The sequence below is a fragment of the Pelmatolapia mariae genome, linkage group LG5 (genome assembly GCF_036321145.2).
Source record: "Pelmatolapia mariae isolate MD_Pm_ZW linkage group LG5, Pm_UMD_F_2, whole genome shotgun sequence".
NCBI classification, from domain to species: Eukaryota; Metazoa; Chordata; class Actinopteri; order Cichliformes; family Cichlidae; genus Pelmatolapia; species Pelmatolapia mariae.
The window spans coordinates 8023540-8045963 of record NC_086231.1 but is presented as its reverse complement, the minus strand read 5'-3'; the positions used below and the strand labels follow the sequence as shown (position 1 = coordinate 8045963).

Here is a 22424-nt window from a genome sequence, read left to right as displayed (position 1 = left end):
GTACTTGCAGAAGGTTTCATTCACTGTTGTTTAGTTAATGCCTGCTGGACACGGTAAGGGAGTTTAGACTAAATCACAGGAACATTTTAAAGCTGCAGCTTTTACAGACACAGACCTTGGGTTTAAAAGACCATGTGATTTGGTTCCAGAAAGCACAGGCTTAAACCTGCCTTAACCTTAAACTGCAGCTCAGCTTATGACAGAGTAGCAGCCTCTAGGACTTTTGGCACAACAACACAGTCAAGCTTCTTTTCTGCCAGTCATTATACTGTCATGCAGCCCACTTACTGAAGAAGACTAAATCAATCCACAACTTTGCAAATACAATTTGACCCAGGCCTGATAAAACCAAAAGTGTTTTTTTAATAAATGTTGTTGTTGATATTGTTATTTATTAAACATTTACAAACATGCACTGTGTGCTTTCTGTAGTGTTCTGGGAAGCTTGCTGCTTCCTTCAGCGAAAAGGAAAGCCCTGACAGAAGTGAAAAAAAAAGAGAATTCCCATATGGCTTCGTTTTACCGCCATTCTTTTATTTTTTTTGGCTTTGCTTTTTGTTTTTCTCTTGCTATCATTCTACAGTGCATATGAAACAAAATTGAAAAGACAAACACAGACCAAAAATGATTGATAATACAATACCTTTCCAGTGATATTTCAGTGTTCTCAGCGAACACAAAATTATTCTCCAGGCAGTATCGATTGGGATTTTTGTAGGCTTGCAGCCTAATTTTGTGTCCCATCTGGTATCTGAGGTGTCTGATATGATTGAGCGAACATGGAACTAATGTAGAAATGCAAACAAAAATCAGATGAGGCTGTATTCCTGGAAACCTTGAGTTTTAAGATAAAGCAACAGGGCTCAGCTGCTAAAAAGAATGCAACGCTTCCCCCTAGAGGTCAAGACTGAAACATGAAATTTTTCCTAAAAATAATACTTTCACAAATAAAAACGTGACTCCTAACATGTTGGATTTAACAAATATTAGACTCCGCTCAGGCAATAAATTTTAGCTAGTTCCCCACGTTTCATGCACTACCTCCACAAACTAAAAGCAGCACTGATGCTCACTTAAATGAACAAAATAGGACAAATATTAATTTGATTTTGTTATACATCGCGTTTCCATGGTTTCTACGAAAATTGGGGGGTTTTTTGTTGTTTTTTTTAATCGCGTTATAAAAAGCCATACGTTACCACATGCCAGGCGTCAGTGTGCATGTCCATGCGCATGCCTCGCGATTAGTTCAGGGCCCATGCGAAGCCCTCGGAAAAAGTAGCGCTTCTTTGCTTTGAATATGTTTACTTCATTATATTGAGCAACGCGATATTGACGGGAGTCCCCAAGCTGCTGTCCTGTGGCAAGTGGAGAAGAGTCAATATGGCTGATATGAAATGGAAAAATACTGTGTATGTGTAATTAAAATGTATGAAATAAAAAAAATATTCAGTAAAAAATGACACCCACATCTTCCAGAAGGTGTCATTTAATTAGATGGTTTGACCTAGTGTTACTTAATACATTCATAACTTTTTTTGTCTGAAAATTAGTCCTGAACACATGAAAATAATGTTGTTATTATTGAGCCTTTTATTTTTGTTGTTGTTTATTTCCGGATATCGTTTTTAGGATAGTTATGAATGTACTAACTAACAAGGTACCTGAGCATACAGAATTTCATAGATATAATTGTGTAGTATGACGCAGTAATCCTACCTTGCTAAGATACTGAAATTTGTTTGAAAGTTCCAGTAAAAGTGAAGGCTGAATAAAATTTAAAATGTATAAATTGTTCATATCAACTAATAGATTTATAATTTAAGATCCATTCAAAGTGAGCATTGTGACAACGATAAAGATAACTGCATAAAGACCGAAACAAAGTGGCCTCTTTCATAAGTAGTGTATGCAAACCACAGCTGAGAGACTTGATATTTCGAGCTCTGTCCACTGGATGGAGACAATGAAACGCATAGACGTTTTTCTGTCGCGTACGGGTGCAGTGTTTTCTTTTACTCTAGTGGTGCACATTAGGGTATGGAAATGTACTTAACTATTTTGGGTGACATTGTTTATATGCATTGCAAATGAACTAAAGATAACTGTATTTTGCTATATTCGTCAGTTATTTGTTTTAACTAAAGTTGTCTTTTGAAACTTTCAGTAACTGGCCATTTTTCTGATTAGAAGTTTAGCACGGCCTGTTCAAAGAAAAAATATAAAGCGAGGTTTGACTGCACTTCACCTCTGGTGTCTCTTGGCTCATAGGATGACTCATACTTGCACCATATGGAGATCAGGTTACATTTTTGCACCTCATTTACATATCAAGCACAGTAGAAGAGGGTGAGGAGGATAAGGACAGTGTGTCGGTGGAGGGATAATGGGATTATGGCTCCATTATACCCTGAGGATATCGTTTCAGTTTGGATGCACTTCCGCAGTGATACAGTCCTGAATTCATGACAGGATTGGGTAACCGAACTGATATCGGGTTAACACCCATCCAGTCCAATGATCTTATTCTGGGTCACATGGAAACTATTAATCATTTGTAATTCAAGTGTGTACAATGCCATGTGTTTATCTCTATAAAAAAAAAAAAGGAGAACTGCTGTCATTGTCATACTTTTTTCCTTGTGTTTGTTGAGTCCTGTTTGATTTTTTTTTTTTTTTTGAGAGAGAGAGAGAGAGAGAAAGAAAATAGAGGTGGTAGGCAGTGATGTGATGTGTCTCATGATCCACCCATGCTGATTCTCACTGATACTCTGGCAGACATACAGGGAGGGTCGCTGTTTCCCTCCCACATCACTGCAGCAAACAAAGGCACTACAAACAAGAGAAGCTTGCATGTCACAAAGCGTGTGACCCCGAGATGACCTCCCTCCATCCTGCAAAGAAGACACAGAAGAGCACTGGCGAATCTCCATATACGCTCTTCATTCACAGGAATCAGCTTGCATTATTATTAATATGATATATTATATTATATTATATTAATAAAGTCTTCATGTTTTAAGCACTGACCTATGAAAGATGTTCACTCTGACTCTGTTTTTAGGCAATGTTCATTTATTCTCAGACTCATTATATTTAAGGGTGAAAAAGACAGCATCAACTAAGGTGTCTTAGTATGTGTCATAAGAAGAGCTTCATTGTGCTTTGGTGTTGATTCTCTAAGCCCCACATCTGGCTGGATTATTCCAAATTATATTCCTTCATTTTAGGTGTTTTGAAGATGTTAGTGGAAAACTCTGTCCAGTGTGCTGCTACAAAATCTCTGCTTTTAACAACAACAACAACAACAACAACAACAACAACAACAACAACAACAACAACAACAACAACAACAACAACAACAACAACAACAACAACAACAACAACAATAGTAATAATAATAATAATATTAACAATAATTAAACTTTTACTTATAGTAAATGTGACATAGCCTTTTAAATAAAATTACAGCCTGTGGTTAAATTATAGGGGGACATGGGAGTAGATATTTGTATGTAGGATGTACATCCATATGCACCGTTACTAAGAGTAAACAAAATTAAGAGTCTAAGATTGAAGACAGGGACTAAGACTTTACATTTTAGCTGATAAAATATTAAAACTATTTTCTTTCTTAAAATTCTGTCTATAATACACATATAACAATGATGCAGAACTAAAAACAAATGTTTAATTGTGTTTTTTTTGTTGCTTTGTTTTGTCAAAGCCACAGGGAGCCACTGGAGATTAGTAAAAGATATGTATGTCACTCCGAAGCTGAAGGTTTTCAATCACTGGTCCAGGCCAAGAGGGCAGTCCTAAAGTCTCACATAATGATCCCGACAGCATAACTAAATCCTCTGTAGGGGTCAAGCATTTTAACCCATCTGTATTTTAGTACATTAACTTTATCTCAGGCCAAAAGAACTTTGTCTTTTGTCACACTAATTCTGAGATCATGTACAGACTATATAACACATTTGATGTTTATTATGTTAGTTTAACATGAGGCTGAATGTCATTACTTTTGCATGTGTTTAGCCAAAGTACAATAAAAACATGTCAATGCTGCTGCTGCTGCTGCTGATGATGATCATTTTGGTTATTGGTATGTTGTTGTAAATTAACAAAAAAAACCCAAAACATTTAGACACATAAGCAAAGATTAAAAATGTATTATTATTTACAAGCACTGCAAAATTAAAAAGAATATATTCAAATATTTGAATTTAACAAAGAAAGTAAGTCAGAAAAGAAGAAAGCTTAAAAACATTACATACAAAAATATTGGTTATTAAGAGAAAAGCAAATGAATGGTTGAATGTTGGACCGGGATGGGTGATACGCACAAAGTGAAAGCATTAGTGGGTTTACAGTAAATAAAGTCCAGACTTGCCTCATAGTTTGTGTTTTTTCTTGTCTTCCTGCATTCTCCATTTTCTCTCCTCTTTCTCCTCACTCACAACCAGTCACAGCAGATGATAGCATCTGCCCGAGCCATCTGATAGAGGTTCCTTCCTGTTAAAATGGAGTTTCTCCTTCCCACCTTCACCTAATGGTTGTTCCATCTTATACTATAGGTTCTTTTTCTGTAATAAAACGGAATACTACTCAGGGCACAAACGTCCATTTACTGAGATGCATAATGATTATCTTCTTTTTAACATTGTCAGTGGTAGCATTTGGGTATGCAAGTCTAAAAAGGAATCATGAATTGCACACTCAAAATTAAACGTGTTGTTAAGAGCATTCCATATTTTCAAATGTATTCTCGAGAACTGTCTACTACTTAGTCTTACACCTAACTAGTCATGTGGGGAAAGATTACATACTGGACATAGCTTTTAAAATTACAAAGCTTAATTATTCTATTTATAGACTGTGCACCTGCTACATTTTTACCTAATTTAAAGTCGAAACTATTGCCCATTTTCAAACATGTCTTATTCTTTTTGTCATTAGAAGTTATGGAGACATGTTTATTCGCCAAACTTTTTGTAATATGCCGCCCTAACAAGAACAACAGGTCTACATAAGAGATTAGATAATAACATCTCCAAAATCCTGGCTATGTCTCTGCTGATCTTATTTTAACTATCAGGTCACTGTGTTGTAGGTGCACACAAGAAGCTATTTTCACACAAACAGGGATATCAGTGTCTGGCAGAGGACAATGTTAAAAGTGTCTCCATGATAAATTCTTGTCCAACGTCTAATGTAAAGGTCACACACATAAGTAATGGAATCCAAAGTGTCATACTGTCACACTGATATAATTTTCATGTAATGCAAGACTATGCCAAGATGTACAGTAGCTCCTCAAGACTTTACTAACCTGAAGTTTAAATCTACCATATTCACTTCAAAGTAGAACTTAAAATAAAGACTGCAAACAGATGTTTTTGTTTCACCAGTTATACTGTATTGTTGTGTAATTTGGTATTCAGTCATGATTACAAAATAATTATTTTTACTTGCAAAAAATATGATCAACCATGTTGTAAGAAATATTATCTTCATAACAATGCTGGTTAACCCATACCACCGGCTTTCCCCTCATTTATTTATTTATTTATTTATTTATTTTAAACCCAAATCATTGGTGCCGAACACAAAAATGAACCCCTCTCTCTGCTCTCGCTGGCAGACCTCTTGGTGTCTCTCTCAGGGATCCCAGATCGTCCCTGAACCCCACCTTGGGTACCTCAGCACTCGCGAACGCTTATGGGCGTGTGCAGACGGCGTGCAGCAGCACTTGTGCGCATGTTTCATGTCTGGATGGTGTAACGGCGCAGGTCTTCATTGCATGGGTTGATGTCCAGCTGAAAGACGCTGCAAAATAAGAAGGAATCGCGCAATAGATCGGAGACTCCGACAAATCAGGTGGCATCATGAGCAAAGTGCAGGGTGGGATGAAATGTGTGAAATATCTGCTTTTCGCTTTCAACATCATCTTCTGGGTAAGTCCGCTTCGGCAGCGGTTTGCCAAGAATTAACGTTGTTTCTGTCTGAAAAAGCCGGATCACCGTTTTCGTTGTTTTTATGGTTATTTATCTGTTTTGTTGTTTTCTCTTTAGGAGGTGAAATTGATTCGGTTTATTTTGAAGCGACTGTGGAGTTTCGTTGCCTTGTGAAAAACCTGTTTGTTCTCAGCCTTGTTTACACGTTCAACGTCCTGAAGGCTGAAAGTCCGTCTATTGATATTATTTGGTATGGCTTTTAAATACAGCAGCCTTTGTTATTCCGTACAGAGTTAGGAGTTAATGTTGTCTGGCAGACCGCCTCAATGCACCTGCTCTGTTCACACCGTCTCCCTCTGACTCCACACTGTTTCCCAAAATTCTCAAACCAAACCTCAGTTATATAATCCAGAGTCTTCTTTTCATCTGCGTTCATTAGTGGCTGCTGCTTTAGAGTTGGTCATGATTTATTGTTGCACCAAGTACATGCTGCAACAAATACATCAGAGCTACTTTTCCAACACAGATTCCAGTTCATGATTTGACGTTGAGGTGTGACTTTCCTGCTGCAGGAGTGTGAAGGGTGCTTTTTTTTACATGCAGGGTTAATCTATTTGGGGAACATAATGAAAGGTTTTTGTTTTGGTCTGCAGTGCTGCTCAGATAAGATTCCCTGTGACTCAGATTCACTTTCGATTTTCTGCCAATGACTTCTCATATGACAAAAGGTTTTTTTTCTTGGTGTTTAGAAGGCTAAATGTGTTAGAGAAGTACTTTTAAGCTTCTAATATTTTGTCAGTTTGCATGTAGACTGTAGTATGCAACCTTAAACATTGGATCAAGAGTCATTCTTTTTGTATTCTTTTATTTTAATTATTCTGTGTGAATCAAAGAATATAAGTATTCCAATAAGGTTTTAGGTTTGCCTTTTTTGTTTTCTGTTCTGTTCACCCCACAAATGTATCTCATAAACTTATCAACCCTGAGTTTGGGAACCACTGTTTTAGAGTGCAACATCAAGGAAAACTCCTGCCCCTACTTGAGGCTGCAAGAAACCCCCCCTTGTTTAATTATTATCATTTTCAATCAGTGATGTGTTTAGATAAATAGATACATTTATTAGGTCATTAACAAAGAGCCTGTTTGGGTTTACTCTTGTTTCGTTTTCATTATTGTCTCTTGCAAAAGATACTCAATATTTTACTGCTAAATGATACAGTGTGAGTTTAACTGGCTGCATTGACTCATTTGTGCTCTGTAAGACGATCACTTGTGTCATCCAAAGTGACAGCAGCCTCTTTGTTCGGCAGTTTTGGGACTGAAAGCAGAGCTGTTGTGGTTGTAGCCAAAAGGGGCGTACAGTACGCTGTCATTTTGGGGTGCAGAGCCAACAAGCAGCCAATGCCAGTGTGAGTTACATCACCCAGGCACTGTGAGGCTGGCACAGCCTGTGGCTGAAATGCACCATGGGAGATGGACCGCTGATTCTGATGCTAATTCTTGTGTTCAAATGTGGTACTTTGATGGGCCATGAGGATGCATGGGCTGTTGTTGCAGCGTGGCCTTATTTTCAATCATTTTATTGTCAGAGTACCTCACTAACAGAAGACACTTCCACTCTTTAGTTTGGGTGAATCTGAAGAGCAAGTCAGGAAAAGGATCTCAGAGTGTTACTGAAGATGTGCTGCTTGTTCATAGAACTGTGGGATTCCATGCTTTTACAAAATTTTGAAGCTGAATTTTTTTTCATCTGCATATTACATGTGACACTTGTCCTGAAAGAACATATAAGAAACATGGTTAGGATTAATATATAACTATGACATAGACAATATCTTTTACCCTTAATCCACATTTGTCCTTTATTCTTTCTGGCTTTGTTTTTGGATGTTTAAATTAAATAATGTTATGTAGGAGGTCAAAGGGATTCATTTTCTCAGAGTAAAACCTGGTTTCAATCAAATGTGTTATGGTAAGTCAAGCTCTCCTGGAGAGGAAAGATGCTACTCAGCATAGATACTTTTTTTTGTCTCCCCCCCCCCAGTTGGTTTTCTTTGAAAAGTCCTCAGTCTCTTGAGAGGTGAAGCATCAACATTCTGAAAGTTGTTAAATAGAAGGAGGGGAAAAAAGCCTGGGAGTATCATTAGCCACTTTAGCATCACCTGGAGAATTGTAACTACCTCATGATAATTAAAGACTAAAAGAAAACATGAAAGTGCTCATGTGAAATTTTTTCGGCACAAACAGAAGAACTGCCACTTACCAGTCATTGAATCCAGCAGAACTATAAAGTCACAAATAATTTTGATTTTATAATTTATCAATCCCCAGGTGTCTGGCTTGTTGGTGCTGGCGGTGGGACTGTGGCTTAGGTTTGACCCAAACACAGTGGACCTCCTGACAGGCGATGGCGCCCCCTACACCTTCTTCATAGGTATGTCAGAGATTCTATAGCCTCATACATATGCTTGTCTCATCCTCTGCAGAATAAAACATATATGTGGATGATTTAAATCTGATCTCATCACATAAAAAAAACTAAAATCTAAAATGGATCCAATTATTCGTATTCATTTCTTCTCAGCAGTTCACCATCTTGATGGATCTTGATTACACCATCTTGATTACATGGACCCCCTTGAAAATGAGATGTTACATCCCTACATGTTTATCCACATTAAATAAACGTTCAATGTGTAACATTTTAAAGATGCTCTAAAAAATCACACATACGGAGAAGTAAATACACGTGTACACATGCGGATGAGACCGAATGTCTGGTACTGTTATCCCTTACAAGTATGAAGAACCCTTCAAGTACTGCTTGACATTTAACAGCCACATTTTATCTTCAGCGCATCGAGATGTTTTACTTCTTTGCACAAACCACAAGGAAAGTTGTTTAATAAAACACGTTAGTTAAAACATGCCCACAGTTACTAGGCCTGTTTAAAGGAATTTGTCATTTGAAGCCCTCAATTCTTCACTTTCACTTTGGAAGTGGCTAAAGTATGCGCACAGAGGAAGTGAAATGTGATAAACTGATTGAAACTTTCCATTAGTGGCAATTCTCCTGTTCGTGGGATACGAAGAAATTCAAATATTGACATAAATGCTTATTTGGTCTTGATTCGACTGAAATAACATAAAAACGACCAGTCAGAAAAATGTACAAACGATGCCCAAGAGCCTTTAGCTGATTAATGAACAGCTCTGTCTGTTTGCTGAAATATCGTATAAGAGTGTCTTTGCAAAGTTCACACAGTAGATTATTAAAACATACAGTAGACAAGACAAACAGCTAGTGTTCAGCACTCCATACAATAGGCCTTCTCTCTGACAGTGTGTGGGAGCTGATGATTAGAATGAAGCCTATTCTTGTTACTCCCGTTTAAGCCATGACCTAAAATGGTGACTTCACTTCATCAGCTCTCTGCTTTGCCTTCGTGGAACTGGCTGCCTCTCTCAGGACATGAGTAGCAGGTTGGGTGGGGCCAGTGACAGAAGACTATATCCTGCTTGCAAACCTAGTGAAAAATGAAATTAGAGCAAAGAAGAGGGGAGGGGGAAGCAACACAGGGCAACCAAAGGCAGTGTTTTCGATTATAATTATGATCATATTGCCAAGATTACAACCTAAAACATTTCAAGATACAGTAGAAAATAAAAAGTACCATGTTACTTAAGTCATCTGTTGATGCAGTGTACTCCAGATGAGGTAACTTTTTTCCAGCTTGGTTTTATTTGATATGCAAATATCCTGGAATTTCTCTGTTACTGTGTTGCATCATTATGAGTCATTTTAATCAAATTCTCTGTCCCACTGTTCTTTACCGTCCCCTCCTCACTTTCCCATTTGCAGTGATTATATTTCTCACTTTAGGTTTAGCAAATCAAATGTAATGTGAATTAGATTTTCTTGATTAAAGAACATTTGGAGTGCAGTTAAAACTGGAGCATATGTTGATCTGATCAATATTTTGGAGGTAAAATAGCTGATTAAAAAACTGGCAGAAACCCTGGAAGGCTTCAGAAGGAAAGGAGAGAGCTAGACAGAGAGTTTGTTATTGCCACCTCTAAAACGAGATGCTGTGACTAATTTGTAACTGTGTGGAAAAAAATCTCAGAGGGTGGGTGTGATCTGGAAATCTTGTTTTTCTGGCTACTGTACGAGACAAACATGCTTCACAAACTGGGTAGAGGAGTATGCTGATGGCAGGTCTAGTTGTCAGCCAGTTATGAGCCAATTGTATGCCTGATATCAGTTGTTACTGTATCATCAGTAGGGATCCTCTAATACTAGTGGGCTCACAAACCCAAAACTCATGTCTCCATCATATAAATCTGCTACTTCTCCTGCCTTCTAATGCAGATGTTTGTGGCTGTGTTAAGATGGCGCCAAGATAGTTTGTTGGTAGTCCACATAAACCAGCAATGCGGGCTGCACTCTGTAGTGTTTTCCCTTAAGCTTAGTCTCTGTTCTAGAAAAAACTGAGGTTATAGCATACAAGGAATTTCTTTGTAGTGAAGTCAAGCAGAAAGCTGACCAAGCCACAGTCTGAATTACTTGTGTGTGGGTTTTGGGGTTTTTTTGTTTTGTTTTTTGGGGGGGGGTTTTGTTTTGTTTTTTGCTATGTTTACCTATTTGTGGTGAATTCCACAGTTCCCTTCAGTGTCATCAAACTAACTGTTGTCTTTCGGAGAAATACATACAAGTGCACCTCCATAGCCTCTGCATGGGCTGAATTCCCACAATTGCTCTTTCTGCAAATGGACAACACAAGCCCATAAATCCGGCATTTAACTGGAAACACTTGGGTTCTGCAGAGGATCACTTTGTGCCTTTGCAGCCAAACGTTATAAGCTTCCTGGGCAAAACAACTGACTGTTGCTCCCACTTCTAGCAATGAGACTAAACAGAGTGATACCATAATAAGGCAAAGTGGCAGCATTCTCTCTGAGGGTTTCACTTTCCATTCTATCACCTTTGTTACTCTCTAGTGTGTAAACAGCCATTACATGTGTATATAAGATAGAGATGGGGATCTGAGAGATGTTACAGATGTTTATACTCAATAAGTTGTATTTCTAAAAGATACGTGAAGCAGGAAGTGCACTTGGCAGGTGTCTGGTAGATGGTAGATACCTCTGGATTTAATAAGTAAAGCGCAAAGAGCAGATATTAAAGTCAGTGTATAAGTGTTGGAAAAAAAATGAGCAGCTGAGATCACTTCTGTGTAGACAATTGTATATAAATTGAAAGCTTTCATGGTCCATTATATTTTCCATTGCTTACCCAGACAACTTTCTTTGAAGCTCTGTATCCCTCTAGATCCCTTCAGCTCAGCAGTGTATTCGCCTCGTCTTTACCTTCCCTTTTGTCGCACAGCAAGAAAACAACAGCTTGCATTTGCCCCATGTGGATTAATTAAATTGCTGCAGTGGTTGCTGCCTGTGTCACCGATTAGGCCCTTAGCATGGACCTAAGGGACCTGCTTGGTGTATAGTTACAGTGTGAGGGGGCTCAGTAGCAAGGACTAGGAGCAGGGGAGTAGACCGAGAGGGTGACGTCACTCAGGCTTGAGGAGAGCATAGATGGTGGCAGACGCAGTTGAAATCTGCAGCAATCAAGCCCTCTGAAAATTAGATTTTGGAGGACAGATGGCATCTGTGTGCTTCTTCACCCTGCAGGAGCATGAATGGACAAAGTCTAAGTAACTGGAAACCCTACTAATGCATCAAAAGAGTCAATTAGAAGCATTGTTTCTCAGTGGGCTCTCTAGGCCTATTAGTTTTCTTTCAAATTTGATTATGATTTTGAACAGACTCTGCCTATGCCTTAGACAGCTACTCTATATACGGACAGGACTTCAAGCTATTTCTGTAGCTGTCCAGAGCAGGAAAGAGTCCAGAACTGTGTTTTGTTCAACCCACCTTTTTTCAAGTGATCAGAGATGCTATAATGTAACGTTAAGAACATAATTCATTTGTGCCAGAGATTCTATGTTTCAGATCATGAAAAACTTCAAATTCATTGTTTAAAGTAGCCTAATAAATAGACTGAATTGTGTGAGTCTATTCAGAGATGTTCTGCTACCGAAGATGCTTCCACCTACAAACACAACACAAACAATCCTTTTATAAATTCTGCTCCAGCAAAGGCAACCATTGCATCACGCTGCCACCCTCAGTGGAAACTATAAACTGCAGCCATGTGATACTGAGAACACCATGATCAGATGCTTCTCATATGTCTTTCACAATCTTCTTGTTTATAAAACACAAAACATTAATTTTCCATTTTTTTCATTTTAAATGCACTGATCTATCGTCTGGTCTCTCTCCTCAGCCGTGTACATCCTTCTTGGTGCCGGTGCGTTGATGATGGTCGTGGGGTTCTTAGGTTGTTTTGGGGCCATTCGTGAGTCTCAGTGTCTTCTTGCATTGGTGGGTTCAAAGCGTCACCTCTCATTGCATTTGTATTATTTTTATATTTGTTTCCATGAGGCTTAAATTGATAGTACCGTTAAATTGGTACTAACACTGAAATAGCTTGATGTGTATGCTTCTGATGAATGATCGCAAAGATGTATAGAATTAGGCTGTCTAATAACAAATGAATAATAGACAAATATTAACTTTAGTTTAGCGTAATCTCTCTTTTTTTTTTAAACAACAAGGCCCTTGTTTTCTCCATTTGTATAAAAGAGCAGAATTATACATTTCTTTCTAAGGAATTTCAGAAGAAATCACCAGGAACAGCCCCCAAGATTGTTTGGCCAACTGTTGTTCCCCAATAAATGAATCAATCACTGATTAGTTTTTGTGTTGCGCTTGTGTGGATGACTCCCACTAGAGGGCGATAATAGTCCTTGTTTCTGTTCTGCAGTTCTTTGCTTGCCTTGTGATAATCTTTGGAGCAGAAGTCACTGCTGGTGTGTTTGGATTCTTAAACAAGGAACAGGTGGAGTTATTTGATGATTAAATACAAAATAACAAAAATTATTCTCCTTTTTTTTTTAAATCCCATAACTAACAACCTTTTTTTTTTCTTCTTTTAATAACAGATTTCTGAAGAAGTCCAAAAGTTTTACAGTAGCTCCACCCTCGACTCTAGTCCAAATGGAACTGCAATAGTAACGACTTATTATAAAGCTGTGAGTAAAACTTCGCCATCATGTTCAGGGTTGCAATCAATACCATTAAAATCATGTTGTGTTTTGTTTTGTTCTTACTTCTTTTTATATTTGCAGCTGAACTGTTGTGGAGTTTCCACATTGGAGCCAAACGGTGAGGTGTGTGCAGACTTCCCAGAAGACGTCAAGGTAAACCCCTCTGCCTGCAGGGACACTTCATAGTCACATGAGGGCAGTAAAACACCATTTTAAAATCAAGCACTATTTGCTATGATGAACCTACTTTGTTGTGTGCATAATGATCAATATGAATGTTTCTTGTTATTTTTGCTTGATATTAGGACTGCCTGACTGCAATAACAGACTTCTTCGATGAAAAGCTGTATATCATTGGATACATAGGGATTGGTATTGCAGGAGTCATGGTGAGAAAAGTTTGAGTTTTTTAATTAATTGTGACCGATGTTCCTCAGGTAACCACAATATGTGTCTGTGATTTCAGATTATAGGAATGATCTTCAGTATGGTCCTGTGTTGTGCCATCAGAAACAGCAGGGAGGTTATATAATTGGTGAGCTGACCCCCCCCCCCAACCGTCGCCTGATCATATGGTTATACAGCCCTTCATAATCAACTTGTCTGCATGAGAAGGGAAACACCAAAGTTACATTTCACAGTCACTTCTCTTAGTCCAAACAAGTGCGGTGGGGAGGGCCTCCGAGTATCACAAAGAGAGAACAGCAAATCTCAATGCTCCCACTTATCCACGGACCACATTCAACACGATACGCTGGATCGTTAACGTCACACCTTCTTCTTGAGTCCACCAGCACTGAAATTTATTTCCCTCTTCTTTTCCATAACACATGCTTTGCTTTTAGCTCTACTCTGTGACATTCCTCACTTTTAACATATCTTTGTTAGACTGCCGGTGCTCCGCAAAGGCCAAAGTGCTGCAGTTGTAGATGCAACACAGCACACGAAGCCTTCTTTGACACAGGAATGTTGTGACTGGGGAGTATTGCTGTAAATATGGATCCTTATTTCCACTTCGTGTGCTTTAGCGTTTTGAGGACTAGCCTACCTTTGCAGAGTAAATTTGCAGAGTAAAATTCCGTCATGTGCCTATTTATTTAGTTACGATCAAGCCTATTACTACTGGACTGTTTGCCTATATCTTGTGATTTGAATATGTACACTGCACCAGTGCTTGCTTCCTGTCACCACTTTCAAGTATTTCTACCGTAAAGCACAATAGCTGAAGTGTAGACATGATATGAAGCCAAAGGGTTAGGATGGTCTCATGATAAACTGTGGCGTTGTAAATCTCCAAATTCATCTGACAGCTAAATAATGCTATGTGCTGACCTCTTCTGGAGCATGTTTGGGATGTAACAGTGAGCTAGTTTGCATTTTGTGTGAATTATTGTGGATGTAAATTTTGTTGGTGTGCCAATAAGATGTGAATTATAGAATAATATAGTTTGTCATACTGTTAACCGTAATAAAAACATTGGGTGCTTTTATTTAGATGTTTCCAGCTTCTGTCCTCTGAGGTGAATCACATGTGTGCTTCTTGTAAAGTGGAACAAGCTGAGCAGAACTTCATTGTAATTTGTGGTTAGTGAAGTTCCTGAACATGTCAGCAATGTTCTGCTTAGGTCCACGGATGACAAATTTCAGTCACATACAGGGCAAGAGTTAAAGGATGTTGACTGATAATACTATTTACTGAAAATACTAGTGATGGTAGTATAGTCTATAAATCAAGTTTATAGAAAATATCAAGTGTCATGGGATTTGGACAAACTGTCTCTACACAAGGCCTGCTTAGTACTTGCTCATACAGAGAAGTGGGGAATTCCACCACACCAAGGCATGTTTTACAATTTTCAAAGACAATAATGAACCGTCAAAGTGAAATATTACACTGACTTCAACTTCGCCAACTGAAACTGTCTTTTGCAAGACAGCAGGTGTTAAAAATGTAGTACCTTTGAAAACCACTTTAAGCCCAAACCTCATGTCCACAGCCCACCAGCTCGAAATTGACCCCACTGTGGACTTTACACTTGTACAGGTTTTTAAATTTATACTTCAGCAGGCTAATGTACCTCTTTAACCCGCTTTTATCAATAGTTTTTTTTTGGGTTTTTTTGCTTAATCCACTTAGTATCTTTAAAAACTTTCTTATATGAAAAATGAGACTCAACATTGTTTTGATTTCACTTGTTCTGCTGAGATCCGCCGTTAGTTAGTGTGGACTAAATCATTCACCTCAGTATGTGAACTCGCTCAACCATGATTTGATGCCCTCCTGGTAGTAAAGCTTCCTAAATGTGTGGATCAGATTCAGTCAGCCTTTTTTCAAAAATAACTGCATCTGCATTGCATGATACAAATGTGTAGAGAAGAAAATAGCGCTGTGTGCTGCAATATGTGGCTGTCATTTGACTAAAAACAAGGGACTAGTTCTTCTCATTTTCAGCATCTGGGACTCCAGATATTTGATTTGTATAATACAACGTTTATGGTGAGCCTTGGTACACCCCCTCAGTTCATTCACTCTGAAACAAGTCAACTTTCTTCTGATTGGGTGTGTGCATGAGATGGCCTTACTAAAGAAATCAGTATTCACTGATGTCAGCAGGAGTCCAGAGTCGAACAAACTCTTCGTAAAGGAACATTTAGAAAAATCGAATGTAGTATGTTTATATTAATGAATATATCATAAAGCAATAGTTCTTAACTACTGCAGTTATTCAGAATACCTTCATAGCCTTCAGTATTTAGTCAATCAGTACAGACTGGGTACTTCAGATTTTTTTATTAATATACACAAGTACAAAAAGCCATTACAATCATTGGTATGTAACAGTCTTTTTTTCCTTTTTTAAAAATAAGCTCACAGTAACTGTAATAATGCTTATATTCTGTCAATTTTGCCTTGCAGAATCAAAAATACATTTCAAACTGCTTTGTTAAGGCATGAATCACAAAGGACCTTCTGGGTAACATTTCAGATGAAATATAACAAGTGTGTGTGTGTGTACGTAGACAAACATAAAATGTGCATGATTGCATCTCAAGTTTATGACAGATGATAGTTCACATAGCACTAACCAAGTACAGCACTAATGTCAAGTGTAGGACACAGCTTATGGTTTGGTAAGCCGTATGGTCCCCATTTCATTAGGAAGGTTCATGATTAGTTAAAGTAAACATGTACACAAAGCAGTTCACAAAAAAAGCCTTTCCAGCAAGTTGTGTAAACTGGGCCCTGTGAATCACTTTCAGACTTTTGTTTCTAGATTAAGGCTCAGCAACATGAGACAGCAAAGAAGGAAAAAAAACAAAGAAAGTACTACAAACTCTCATAACAAACTACTTTAAATAACCTCAAATACAAGTTTAAAAAAAAGAATAGAAAAGTCGTGATCAAGAAAAAAAAAAAGAAAGAAAGAAAAGGTCTGTCTCTTTGGAGCAAGCTCCCTTCCCTCACAGAGGGAAACAAAACAACTGTTTAGGGTCAAGAGAGGCCCCAATGCAGTAAAGCTAACAGCTTCAAGCGCAAACACTGGCTTCAGCCTACTGAACAAGTAACAAAAGGGTTTAAGTGCAACACCACGTTCTGACCGTAAAGATAGTGAAATCATAGGTCTTTCTACTTGTTTTTCTTGCTGTAAACTGAATACATGTAGCAGCTAAGTCTTCTACCAGGTCCCATGGATAGCTAGTCAGCAAGATGATATGGTCTCATGGTCCTAAGAGGCGCAGGGGTGAGTTGTCAAGGATGTATTCACCAACACCAACAAAGTACATAACCTGTACAATGCCAAACAGAGGTGCGATGACCAGAGCCCGGCAGCCGGCACCTTTCAGGAATGCTGAGGGCCCCTCCTTCTGCATTATTTTACTGTCAAAACAGAGGAACAAGTTTATTCATACACATGAAGGAAGGAAAAGAAAAAAAGACGTGCAATTTACGCAACTGTAAAAATGATTCACTGTCATACCTTACACAATCCACCACTCCACTGTAAGTCTCCTCACTAGCCCCCTTGTTCAATGACTGCAGTCTGGTCTTCACCACTAGAAGGAGAGAGGGAGAGAGGGGGAGAGAGAGTGGGTGGAGGGATTGTTAAAATTCCAGTGTTGCTAAGAATACTCAACAGGAGACAACTGGATGATCCAGCTGAGGGGGGCGGGGGAGGAGCTCACCATCACAGGGGTTAACAGCCACCGCAGCAGTGGATCCTGCAGCACAGCCTGAGAGGAAGGCCCAATAGAAGGGTGACGACGCCTCAGGACTTGGTTTGCCCAGGCGATTCAGATTAGCAAACAATGGGAAGTAAACAATAGAAAAGGGGACATCTCTGGAAGAAAGTAAACAAAACATTCTCAGACTAAAATCCTGGCGAAGTTCAACTGCCCTGTCAGGTTCACACACAACTTCTCATCGGGACGGTAGAGGTGATTTACCTCATCAGTGTGGCCCCGAGACCTTTGTAGAGCCCCTGGATGCCCTGCGTCTGGACGAGTTCTTTTGCAATCTGTGTAGCCGACACAGCTCTTGGTGCAGAAATGACCATGCCAGAATTGTAAGAGCGACTGAGCACAGCATTAGTGACCACAAGCTTTGTGGGAGTCATCATGACTGGTTTCTGTTGTTGGGCTGCTGTACAAAAAAAAAACAAAACACATAAGATATACAATTATAAATGAGGAAGACACCTATAAATGTAAATTACTGACACTGATGCATTTAAAAAGGGCTTTGCATGTTTCTTACCAAGTCTGCCTGCATCCTGTAGTTGTATCTTGAGCATTTCCATGGGGGTAGTAACAATGACCTGGCACATGCCTGCACCACAGCCTGCCAGCATCTCTTTGAACACTGTCAGCCCCTTTCTGTTAATAGTGAGACATGTTTTAAGTAAACCACCTTTAAAAATAATAAATAAATAAATACTGCCCATTTCCAAGAAGATCCTCTCACAGAGTATGCTTACCCGTCTTTGGCAAGGTGGTGCCGGAAGAAGTCATTGGCAGCCAGCTTGATTGCCTTCTCAGGGGTAACCAAGGTCAGATTTACAGCAGCACCTGAGGAAAAAAAAATAGTTAGCACTGAAGACAGAATCCAGTTTTCCATTAAGCACATGTACAAAAACATACCCCGCCACTATCATTACAACATCAGAATGTAAAGAGTTAAATGTACAGTTAATTTAAACACAGACAAGACATATACTCAGCTTAATTGAGCTTAAGTAATAATTGTGAAGGGGGATTATGTCAATTAAAAACAAAAAAAAGTAAACAAAATATCAGGAGGAAAATGAGAAACAAGCATAACAAGACAACATAAGGAACAATAGGGCAATGAAGATCCAGAGGAAGATGCAAACACGAAATCTATGAAATAAACAGTCAGGGTGTGACAACAAGGAACACTGTGTAGAGAAGACTTCAAGAAAGGAAATATATCTTAGTGACAGGCTGCATGTCAGTGAGTAGGTTAGTGATGACAGATAAAATAAATAAACGTTAGAAAAAGGACAGACTGAATCCTTGACTATGCGTGTGAAGACTTTGAGCAAACTTAAATGTTCTGTGGGACTGAAGATGGAAAAAAAAAAAATAAATAATGATAATAATCTTTAGTTCACCACAGATTTGTTTGCAAGCTCAACCAAAGTCTGCAAAGACACAATTCATAGTCCAGAAAACAACAATAATCCAAAAGTTGACAGGACAGCAAGAAGACAGCAAAGTAGTTACTGACAAGTCAAATTACAGAACAAATAGATGGCAAAACAAAAACTTGAGCCTAGAGTTTTAAATAGAGCAATATTGTAAGAACCATTTAATGATTTGCCTCCAGCGTGGCTGCGCCTTATCGGCTAGCCTTCAATATCCCAGGGGGACCCAAGTCTGTAATATGAAAAACACAGATGCAAACAAACATTCCTCACACAGACAGAGACCCAAACTAAAAGGTCTCCAATTTCTTTGCAGACTTTGTTTCCTTTTCTAAGTGATACACTAATAATGAAAGTATGTGCTCTCTTTTAACAAGTACAATATTACATACTATACTACAGTGAATGTAATAATTTGCATGAGACCAAATTTGACAACTTCTCCTTTACAACTGGACTATGAGATATATAAAGCATCCAAACACAGCTAAAATGCAGTCTCTCAGTACTTGTTAAGACAACAAGTGTGGCCAGTGGTAACCTTATCAATGTTAACCTCACAACAGAGAGCTTACCCTCTCCTATATTTAATCCTCTTGGAGAACTTCTACCTCTGCTATCCTACTGCTTCTTAATATTCAGATATGTACAAGCCTTACCTCTGTACATTCCAAAGTATCCCTCTGATCGAACTGTCTTGACAAGGCAGTCCATCCTACAGAAGAAAGCAAGGTAAATATTACCGGTGTGACAAAACACGCCAGTAGTTCATTGAGGCAACAGGGGGTGGACTAAGGAAATTTAAGTGTTACAAGAGAACGCAGTTCAGTAAATTTCCACTCTATAAAGCCATGCAAAGTGAGTAAAATGACCTCACTGGAGAGAAATTTCTTAAAACCTACATAGTCATTACAATTCAATGCACAGCTGTCATTGTGAGATCAGTATGAATAGCACTGACTTACACCAGGGCGTGGTAGGTATAATACCTAGGGGCTGTGTGTTGCTTAAGTCAACATTAAGCAGAAATACTCACATGCTTTTGTAGACCTGCTGACCTCGTCTCTGATTCTGCAACCTGGTCTTTGCCAAGTCAATGGGGAAGACACAAGTAACCCCAACAATGCCAGCAATGCCGCCATTAATGAGTTTGGCTGGGAGGCTAAAGAGAGACAGCAAAATAAAAATAAATAAGTAAATAAATAATGTCACAACTTTAATGATGCTGTGTTTATTCTTATAATTTTGAAAGACAGACTATGATTATACACTGTTTAGAAGGCTAAAAGGTATACTCCACAGATAATCAGTTTACAATTACATGAAACATATACACTGAATAAAATAATGCATGAAGCTTACCTGATCTGCTGCTGAGACATGATAAAGTGATAAAGCTTTGAAAGAGTGACAAAGGAAGATGTATGAAAAAGTAAAAGCAAAAATCAGGTGATGTAGGTTCAGGTGTTCTTCCGTGAGGTGAATGAGTAGAGTCCTAGACAGAGAAAGCAAAGGGAGTTACTAAGTAGGTTTCCAAGTAGTCACAGACCTTACAGAGAAGCTTATCCCACCCACGAGGGACTTTAGGTTATCTATGTGCCGCACAGTCACAAGACCATGATGCAGCGGATGTGCTATACTTGCACTATGAGTAGTGCAACCCGTGGGCGTGTTTAAGCTCACATACCAGCACTCCATATATGGGCGTAACCATCTTTCATAAAGTTAAGATTCAAATCTGGCGGCTACTGCTGAATTTCTAGTAACTCTTTCTGCAGGCCGAGGCATAAAATATAGATACTTTGTATTAATGTGAGTTACGAGGGATAATATCTATGCAAATCAACGAGATGGCGTTTCCATGCAAATATATCCCTCTACCGAGCATTTTAATTGCATTAAAAAATATAATTAAAAAAAACTGCACTGGCCAATGGAGTTTATACTATTTATAATACACGCTTTGGGGAAAAAAGATATTGACTACCGCATTGTTTTCAGTTCCACATAAAGAAAGTGGCTTTTGAAGGCTACTGTCATTGAGACGCCCATTCATTCATCAACATTATGAGAAATAACGAATAAACTGGAGTAAAGAGCCAAGCAGTGAATTTAAAACCATTTCTAAACTAATTGAATATAGATTATTACGGCTCAACTTACCAAATAAATGATCTCGCAGTAGTCCTTGTTTGATTGTTTCGAGCGAATAGTCAGCACTTCTGTCTCTTCCGCTAGTTGAAGCGCTAATATAGCTGAGGGTAGCTGGAATTTTCCACTGGCTTTTTTTAAGGGGGTGGCGCTTATCTGATTGCCGCTTGACTTAAAGCCAATCATAAGTTTCTATATTGTTACTTTATTTTGATTGGAAGGTAGGTCCATCAATCATTAGCTGTTTCACCAATTACAGCTTTACACTGCTTAAGCCCAAAAAGAAAGAAGCTATTGTTCGTCAAGTTTAAACATTCAGTTTTTCAGAAACAAAACCTCACTGTTAGATTAATTTAAAACTGGTCTTTGTTGGGAGAGATTACCCCATTCTTAGTAAAGAAGTCCTTCCCCATGTCTCAGAATAATCTCAAGTTAAAACTGGATTAATCCTATTAAAATCGTCATGGCTTTGAGATTTGTGAAATGTGCTGTCCGACTGTTAATGGTGTTATTCGATTCGATTCTACTCTATTCTACCACCCAGGGGCAACTACGGCGCTTCTTTAAATGACTGAACTTGCTTTTATTTTATCACAATTAGCCACTGTTTTCTGCTGAGCAGATCAAGATGCATCATTAGTTCAAATATATATATATATATATAATGAATTGTTTGTAAAAGCTCATGCACTGAAATATTTATAAATTCTGCTTTCTATTTTCTACTATTGCCACTCACGGTCAGGATTTTCTCTTTACTTCCTTTCAGCAAGATAGCTGTGGGTGGGAAAACCAATTCTCTTATCAGTTGTAGAATTGGTTGAACATGCTGTGATGAGCAGGTCTGACTGTGTCCAGCTGCATGAATCTGATACAGAGTGATAATTTACTGACGAAGAAAAGGTATCTTCATCATTAAACCCATATTATAGTCATAAAAGTTGTTCTTTATGGTAAAATAAACGTGGCCTTAAAGTTTAAATGAGAAACACAAGACAGCATATCAAATTACTCAAAGGAATGTTTCCCGGTTTTAGTCAGAACAGTGCATTCTACAGACAAGGCTTCAGGTTTTTACAATGTATTTTTTAACCACATAATTTGGAAAATTCCGGAGTGAAAGATCTAGAGGCTTTAAAGGTGTGAACACATGCCCGATTGTCTCTTTCATAATCACCATATAGTCATGTCTTCTCTGCTCACTGTTCACTGTAATAACTTGTAACAACATGCCCTAGTGATGATCATCTGGTCACTCAGTGTTGTTAAAAAATGTGAAGTTCAATCAGACATATTAGCTTTATTGAAACAAATAAAAAATAATTTTTCTGAGAACCTGTCATATAGAAAACCTACAATCTTTTATACGGGCAACGTGGTGTGAAACTATATTATAAGAAGAAAAGAAAAACTTAGGGAATCACCAAAGTCAGGGGGACATGTAATATCTATGGCACGAATAAAGATATTTCACA

The 22424-nt window shown here is 38.4% G+C and overlaps 2 protein-coding genes across 5 annotated transcripts; one reads left to right on the top strand and one right to left on the bottom strand.

Moving 5' to 3' along the window:
- Nucleotides 1-5688: 5688 nt before the first annotated feature.
- tspan2a (tetraspanin 2a) lies at nucleotides 5689-14608 on the top strand. The gene is made up of 8 exons (XM_063472844.1): nucleotides 5689-5960; nucleotides 8292-8394; nucleotides 12310-12407; nucleotides 12850-12924; nucleotides 13028-13117; nucleotides 13214-13285; nucleotides 13438-13521; nucleotides 13599-14608. The coding sequence occupies exons 1-8, from the start codon at nucleotides 5892-5894 to the stop codon at nucleotides 13662-13664; spliced, it is 657 nt and encodes a 218-aa protein (XP_063328914.1). The 5' UTR covers nucleotides 5689-5891; the 3' UTR covers nucleotides 13665-14608.
- Nucleotides 14609-15943: 1335 nt separating this feature from the next.
- On the bottom strand, nucleotides 15944-21087 carry slc25a55a (solute carrier family 25 member 55a). 4 transcript variants are annotated; one of them, XM_063473505.1, is made up of 10 exons: nucleotides 20962-21087; nucleotides 20161-20293; nucleotides 19835-19960; nucleotides 19458-19513; nucleotides 18109-18199; nucleotides 17889-18007; nucleotides 17579-17771; nucleotides 17318-17472; nucleotides 17113-17188; nucleotides 15944-17012 (listed from the first exon to the last, which is right to left on the bottom strand). In XM_063473505.1, the coding sequence occupies exons 2-10, from the start codon at nucleotides 20178-20180 to the stop codon at nucleotides 16853-16855; spliced, it is 996 nt and encodes a 331-aa protein (XP_063329575.1). In that variant the 5' UTR covers nucleotides 20181-20293; nucleotides 20962-21087; the 3' UTR covers nucleotides 15944-16852. The 4 variants fall into 4 exon arrangements, with proteins under 4 accessions (XP_063329575.1, XP_063329574.1, XP_063329578.1 ...); XM_063473504.1 differs by having other exon boundaries at nucleotides 15945-17012; nucleotides 17579-17774; XM_063473508.1 differs by lacking the exons at nucleotides 20161-20293; nucleotides 20962-21087 and adding an exon at nucleotides 18960-19030 and having other exon boundaries at nucleotides 15945-17012; nucleotides 17579-17774; nucleotides 19835-19890.
- Nucleotides 21088-22424: the final 1337 nt, after the last annotated feature.